This window comes from Nomascus leucogenys, chromosome 10 (genome assembly GCF_006542625.1).
Source record: "Nomascus leucogenys isolate Asia chromosome 10, Asia_NLE_v1, whole genome shotgun sequence".
In the NCBI taxonomy this organism is placed as follows: Eukaryota; Metazoa; Chordata; class Mammalia; order Primates; family Hylobatidae; genus Nomascus; species Nomascus leucogenys.
Genome location: NC_044390.1, coordinates 89,983,837 through 89,991,158, shown reverse-complemented (window position 1 = coordinate 89,991,158; position 7,322 = coordinate 89,983,837). Strand labels below are relative to the sequence as shown.

At 44.3% G+C, this 7,322-nt stretch overlaps 1 protein-coding gene across 2 annotated transcripts in view; it reads right to left on the bottom strand.

Moving 5' to 3' along the window:
• Positions 1-311: 311 nt before the first annotated feature.
• The window catches only part of CCDC62 (coiled-coil domain containing 62), a 53,406-nt gene continuing 46,395 nt past the window's right edge, over positions 312-7,322 (bottom strand). Inside the window, exons 12-13 of one of the 2 annotated variants that reach the window (XR_001116455.2) lie at positions 1,075-1,270; positions 312-450 (exon numbers count right to left, since the gene is read on the bottom strand). Coding sequence is in view for 1 of the 2 variants with exons in the window: in XM_003280708.4 (XP_003280756.1) it covers positions 4,460-4,513 (54 nt within the window). In the remaining variant the exon portion in view is untranslated. Of the gene's footprint in view, positions 451-481; positions 1,271-4,419; positions 4,514-7,322 lie in introns of those variants that run through there. The other variant, XM_003280708.4, reaches the window with a different exon arrangement.

The following is a 7,322-nucleotide window of genomic DNA, read 5'->3' as shown; positions in this document are numbered from 1 at the left end:
CCTTTTCACTAGGCAAGTTGATGTGCAGCCATGAACATGAAAAGGAGGAGAAAATTTAATATTTTGATTCTTAGATTGGAAGTCAACCTCCCAAGGGTCATTTTAGGTTTCTACTTGGCAGGCAGCAGCTCAGAAGCAACTATACCTTTCTCAGTTTTGCTCTGGACAGCCCAGCCTGAGGGAGAAAGCACGCATTGATAAAGAACATAACCAAACCTCACCCAACTTCTCTTTTCAGCACCCTAATTAAAAAGGCTAAATGAGGTGGCTCTTCCCCTCTCATGAAAATCGTCTCTGAAGTAACACTGAAACCTGTTAACAAAGGGGCATTTATTCAGCACAATAGAACTTTGATATCTGCAATGCTTAAAAAAATACATGCCCATTCCTGAGGAAATTAACTTGCCAGGTTCAGTTTAAAGCGATGACTGTTCCTTCCTTATTTTACTCCTGTAAAATAAAAAGAAACCAAGGAAACATATTTTTTCTTTAATATTAAAAATATCTTTTATTGACTGAAGCTGATCAATTCTTTTAGAGAAGACACAGAGGCATATAGTATAAGCTTTAAAAAATTAAATTACAAGTTAAAATGGAAGTGTTTTAGTCTTTAAGATTTTTAAAAATGCATCTAAAACTTGATCTTCCAGCAAACTTTAGTTTGCGTCAGTAGGTGGGACTACTATAGACCCAGGAAGATGGGGCTCTGCTCAGCTTGGGAAAGAAGGACCTCGAGCTATTTTCCAGTTACATTTTATATTTTATATCAAAGCACCTTATGTCTATTTACACAGCAAAGTCAAGAGCTAAAACCATGAGAGAATACTATTTCTCATATATTTTGAGCTGACTCTGATAAGCTATTGTTTATAATTTAAATGTATGCACAGATTTTTTAAAAATCAGATAGTTAAAACAGCACTTTCTATGCAGGGGTTCTTTCTCTATTTGATGTTCACATTTTTAAAGAGCTTCTCTAGCATTTAACTGTAGTCTGTATCTTTACAGAGAAGCCTTTTTCATTCTTAGCATAATTCCAAGTTTCTATATGTACAATAAGGTCTACTTTCTTACACATGAAAATATTTCTTCAGCACAAAAATGGTTAACTTGAAAATAAAGTGTAGATGTTTAAAAATTAACTTTCTAGTTCTGCTCCCAGCTGGAATTAAGTGCTGTTTATGAAGAACTACAATCCTCTTTCAGTTTTACGGTTAAGTATTCATTCAGTATTGGTGTCTGCTTTCTGCCTTCCACATAGATGAGAAATCTGCTTTTGGATGAAGAAAACACGACGTTAATAAAATACAATCAATTAACATTGGAGAGCATGCTATAAGCTCCCGGCGTCTAAAATATTAACTGTACATCCTGATTTTCATCAACATCAGGACATGCAAAATACTATAAATGTGAAAACTCAGCAGAGAGTGAAGGGAGAGAAGAGGAGGGATGGGGGCGGGCATGGTGTTGCTCAGGCTCCCTGCTTCCCCAGTCTTTGAAATGCTGATGATATGCTTACCTTGAAAAGATCTGAAATGCCTGTACCCTTTAGCTTATCAAACTGGGTTCTAAGGAAACCGCATATGAAATGCAGGTTTGATAGAAGTAAACACAAATCCAGAAAGTGCTTACTGGGTCAATAAACGTTTTTATGAAGATTTTACCCCATGTAAAACTTTTTTTTTTTTTTTGAGATGGAGTTTCATTCTTGTCACCCAGGCTGGAGTGCAGTGGCCAAATCTCCACTCATTGCAACCGCCGCCTCCCAGGTTCAAGCCATTCTCCTGCATCAGCCTCCCCAGTAGCTGGGATTACAGGCATGCGCCTCCATGCCCGGCTAATTTTTTTTTTTTTTTTTTTTTTTAGTAGAGACAGGGTTTCGCCATGTTGGCCAGGATGGTCTCAAACTCCTGACCTCAGGCGATCTGCCCACCTCGGCCTCCCAAAGTGCTGAGATTACAGGTGTAAGCCACCGCACCCAGCTACCCTATGTAAAACTTTTTTTTTTTTTTTTTTTTGAGACGGAGTCTCGCTCTGTCGCCCAGGCTGGAGTGCAGTGGCACAATCTCAGCTCACTGCAAGCTCCGCCTCCCGGGTTCACGCCATTCTCCTGCCTCAGCCTCTCCGAGTAGCTGGGACTACAGGCGCCCACCACCACGCCCGGCTAATTTTTTGTAGTAAAACTTTTATAAAGCTCTACTCCACATAAAGACTTTTTGGCCAGGCGTGGTGGGTCACGCCTTTAATCCCAGCAGTTTGGGAGGCCAAGGCAGGTGGATCACTTAAGCTCAGGAGTTCGAGACCAGCCTGGCCAACATGGCGAAACCCCGTCTCTACTAAAAATAGAAAAAGAAAAAATTAGCCGGGCCTGGTGGCACATGCCTGTAATCCCAGCTACTTGGGAGGCTGAAGCAGGAGAATCGCTTGAACCCAGGAGGCGGAGGTTGCAGTGAGCTGAGATCACACCACTGCACTCCAGCCTGGGAGACAAGAGCGAAACTCTGTCTCAAAAAATAATAATAATAACAAAAAATTAGCCAGGCATGGTGATGCGCACCTGTAATCCCAGCTGCTTGGGAGACTAAGGCAGGAGAATTGCTTGAACCCGGGAGGTGGAGGTTGCAGTGAGCTGAGATTGCACCACTGCACTCCAGCCTGGGAGACAGAGCAAGACTCCATCTCAAAAACAAACAAACAAACAAAAAACTTCTATCCGGACAGACAGATGAAATGGTGAAACATTAATTCTGATTTTCTTTCAGCTATAATTTTTTTTCTTTTTTTTTTTTTTGAGACTGAGTTTCACTCTTGTTGCCCAGGCTGGTGTGCAATGGCACAATCTTGGCTTACTGCAACCTCTGCCTCCTGGATTCAAGTGATCCTCTTGCCTCAGCCTCCTGAGTAGCTGGGATTACAGACATGCACCACCACACCCAGCTAATTGTTTGTATTTTTAGTAGAGACAGGGTTTCACCATGTTGGCCAGGCTGGTCTCAAACTCCCGACCTCAGGTGATCTGCCTGCCTCGGCCTCCCAGTGCTAGGATTACAGGTGTGAGCCACCGTGCCTGGCCCATATACCACATTTTCTTTATCCATTAGTTGATTGATGGGCATCTGCGCTGGTTCCGTATTTTTGCAATTGCAAATTGTGCTGCTATAAACGTGTGTACACGTGTCTTTTTCATATAATGACTACTTTTCCTCCACGTAGATACCCAGTAGTGGGATTGTTGGATCAAATCAGAGTTCTACTTTTAGTTCTTTAAGGATAACCTCCACACTGTTTTCCATAGTGGTTGTACTAGTTTAAATTCCCACCAGCAGTGTAAAAGTGTTCCCTTTTTACCACATCCACGCCAACATCTATTATTTCTTGATTTTTAAATTATGGCCATTCTTGCATGAGTAAGGTGGTACTGCATTGTGGTTTTTCTGTTTGTTTTTTTGTTTGTTTGTTTTGAGACAGAGTCTCACTATTGTCGCCCGGCTGGAGTGCAATGGTATGATCTTGGCTCATTGCAACCTCCGCCTCCCAGGTTCCAGAAATTCTCCTACCTCAGCCTCCCGAGTAGCTGGGATTACAGGTGCCCACCACCATGCCTGGCTAATTTTTGTATTTTTAGTAGAAACGGGGTTTCACCATGTTGGCCAGGCTTGTCTCGAACTCCTGGCCTCAAGTGATCCACCCGCCTTGGCCAACCAAAGTGCTGGGATTATGGGCATGAGCCACTGCACCTGGCCCGTACTGTGGTTTTGATTTGCATTCCCCTGATAATTAGTGATGTTGAGCGTCTTTTCATATTAGATTCTGATTTTTAAAGCTGTGTCTATGTATTCACTTCCCTAGATTTAAAATTCTAGGTATTGAGAATAATAACTGTTTTTTTTTTTTGAGACGGAGTCTTGCTCTGTTGCCCAGGCTAGAGTGCAGTGGTGCCATATTGGCTCACTGCAACCTCAGCCTCCTGGGTTCAAGTGATTCTCCTGCCTCAGCCTCCCAAGTAGCTGGAATTACAGGCACCCACTACCGTGCCTGGCTAATTTTTGTATTTTTAGTAGAGATAGATCAGGCTGGTCTCAAACTCCTGACCTTGTGATCCACCTGCCTCAGCCTCCCAAAGTGATGGGATTACAGGTGTGAGCCACCGCACCTGGCCTTTTTATTTTTTAAGAGACAAGGTCTCACTGTGTTCCCAGGCTGGAGTGCAGGAGAACTTTTTGATCTGCATTTCTTTGCAAGTAATTGACATTTTACTCTGATTAAATTTAGAAGGTATGCATAAATCGGTCAAGCAAAAGAGAAAGTATTACAAGTCAAACAAATACATGGCCTTGACTCAACATTATCGATGTTCCCAAGTTACTTATTAAATATTAATTGAGATATAAGGTGAGATAAGCAAAGGTGACTTACCCGTGATCACGATGAATACTGAAGTTGCCTTTTGTTTCTTTCAATAACTGACAAAGGTATTTTTTTGAGCTGACTCTTCTGGGACCTCTGACTTCTAGAAAACAACTCCCAGATTAGTATCCAGGATAGAGAAACTAGAAAATTCTTAAGAAGACTCAACACAAATATAGCAGAAATGCCTTTAAAAGACGTTAGATGAGGCTGGGTGCGGTGGCTCAGGCCTACAATCCCAGCACTTTGGGAGGCCAGGGCAGGCGGATCACTTAAGATCAGGAATTCAAGAGCAGCCTGGCCAGTATGGTGAAACCTCATCTCTACCAAAAATACAAAAATTAGGTGGGCATGGCCAGGAGTGGTGGCTCATGCCTGTAATCCCAGCACTTTGGGAGACTGAGGCGGGCGGATCACGAGGTCAGGAGATCGAGACCATCTTGGCTAACACGGTGAAACCCCGTCTCTACTAAAAATACAAAAAATTAGCCGGGCGTGGTGGCGGGCGCCTGTAGTCCCAGCTACTCGGAAGGCTGAGGCAGGAGAATGGTGTGAAACCGGGAGGCGGAGCTTGCAGTGAGCCGAGATCGCGCCACTGCACTCCAGCCTGGGAGACAGAGCGAGACCCCGCCTAAAAAAAAAAAAAAAAAAAAAAATTAGGTGGACATAGTGGCACCCACCTGTAATTCCAGCTACTTGGGAAGCTGAGGTGGGAGAATTGCTTGAACCCAGGAAGTGGAAGTTGCAGTAAGCCAAGATCACACCACTGCACTCCAGCCTGGGCGACAGAGTGAGACCCCATCTCAAAAAAAAAAAAAAAACAAAAAAAGACATTAGATGAAGAGATATCTGCACTCCACTCCATGTTCACCGCAGCCAAGATGCGGAAGCAACATAAGTGCCTGTCAGCAGATGAGTGGATCAGGAAAATGTAGTATATACGCACAATGGAATACTATTTAGCCATAAAAACAAACAAAATGCTGTCATTTGCAACAGCGTGGATGAGCCTAGGGGACATTAGGCTACGTGAAAGAAGCCAGGCACAGAAAGACAAATGCTGCCTGATCTCACTTATATGACTCTACTAAAACCCTGTCTCTACTAAAAATACAAAAATTAGCTGGGCATGGTGGTGGGCGCCTGTAGTCCCCGCGACTCAGGAGGCTGAAAGGCAGGAGAATCACTTCAACCTGGGAGGTGGAGTTTGCAGTGAGCCAAGATCGTGCCACTGCACTCCAGCCTGGTGACAGAGTGACAGTCTGTCTCAAAAAAAAAAAAAAAGATAAATAAATAAATAATGTAGCGTGTGTGTGTGTGTGTGTGTGTGTATGTGTGTGCATTTAATTTATAGAGACAGGGTCTCCCATTGTTGCCCATTCTTGGCTTCATGTGATACTCCCGCCTCAGCCTCCCAAAGGGCTAGGATTACAGGAGTAAGCCATTGTGCCCAGCCAATAATAATGTACGATATATTTCAAAATTGTTAAATGAACAGATTCTAAATCTTTCCACTACAAAGACATGGAAGTATGTGAGGTGATAGATACAGCTGGTTTAGTCATTCCACTACGTTATATACATAACATTGCACTATACACTATAAATATATACAATTATTTGTCAATTTAAAAATGACCTTAGTGGCTGCGCACAGCGGCTCACGCCTGCAATCCCCGCACTTTGGGAAGCTGAGGTGGGAGGATCTGTTGAGCCCAGGAGTTTGAGACCAGCCTGGGCAACACAGGGAGACAAAAAATACACTTAAATTAGCCAGGCGTGGTGACACACACCCGTAGTCCCAGATATTCAGGAGGCTGAAGTGGGAGGGCCGCTGGAGCCTGGGAGTTTGAGGCAGAAGTGAGCCATGATCGTGCCACTGCACTCTAGCCTGAGCGACAGAGTGAGACCCTGTCTCAGAAAAAAATAAATAAATAAGACCTTAGGGAATGAATAACATATAATGAAGTGACCGCATACAATTGCCATCCATCCATCCAACAAAGGCTTCTTGACTTCCCATTCATGTGTGGGGTCCCCTTTGTCTCTAATTTGGAAGGACTTCTCTGTCTGCTTTACCATGTGTGTTACAGCTAAATGCTGCCCATCAACTAATGCCCAGATATAACTGGCTCATTGTCAGTCCTAACACAAGCACCCATCCAGTGAGCCCTAAGTGAGCACTGTTGAAAACAGTGGTCAGTAGTTAAGCATCAGCAGCTCTAAGTGCTGCGGTGCCTTGTTAGCCTTGTTAGGTGTCTGCGTGGGGAAAAGAGGAAGGAGGGGAGTGGAGAGGTGAGGGGGGCGGAATGAAGGGGAGATGATGCCTGGAAAGACCCCGGTGCATTCCGTGGTGACCCCTGGCTTGCAGGTGAGGCCACCTCCTCACCTCCTCCTGCCTGTGTGGCCTGCATTCCAGCCACGCCGGGATCCCTCACAGTTCCTCAGGGGCACCCAGGGGTGCTTCCAGGCCTCTGTGCTTTTACTCATGCTGCTTCCTCTCTATGCAAATTGCCCATGTATTTTACCATCTGATATTTTTTTTTTTTTTTTTTTTTTGAGACAGAGTCTCGCTCTGTTGCCCAGGCTGGAGTGCAGTGGTGCAATCTCGGCTAGCTGCAACCTCCACCACTTGGGTTCAAGCGATTCTACTGCCTCAGCCTCTCGAGTAGCTGGGATTACAGGCACGCCACCATGCCCAGGTAATTTTTGTATTTTTGGTAGAGAGGGGTTTTAACCATGTTGGCCAGGCTGGTCTGGAACTCCTGCCCTCAGGTGATATGCCTGCCTGGGCCTCCCAAAGGGCTGGGATTATAGGCGTGAACCACCGTGCTTTGCTACCATGCTATGTATTTTCTCTTATTCATTTAAAAACTTCATTCTAAAAGGGTTCTGCGGGCTTTATCAGCCTG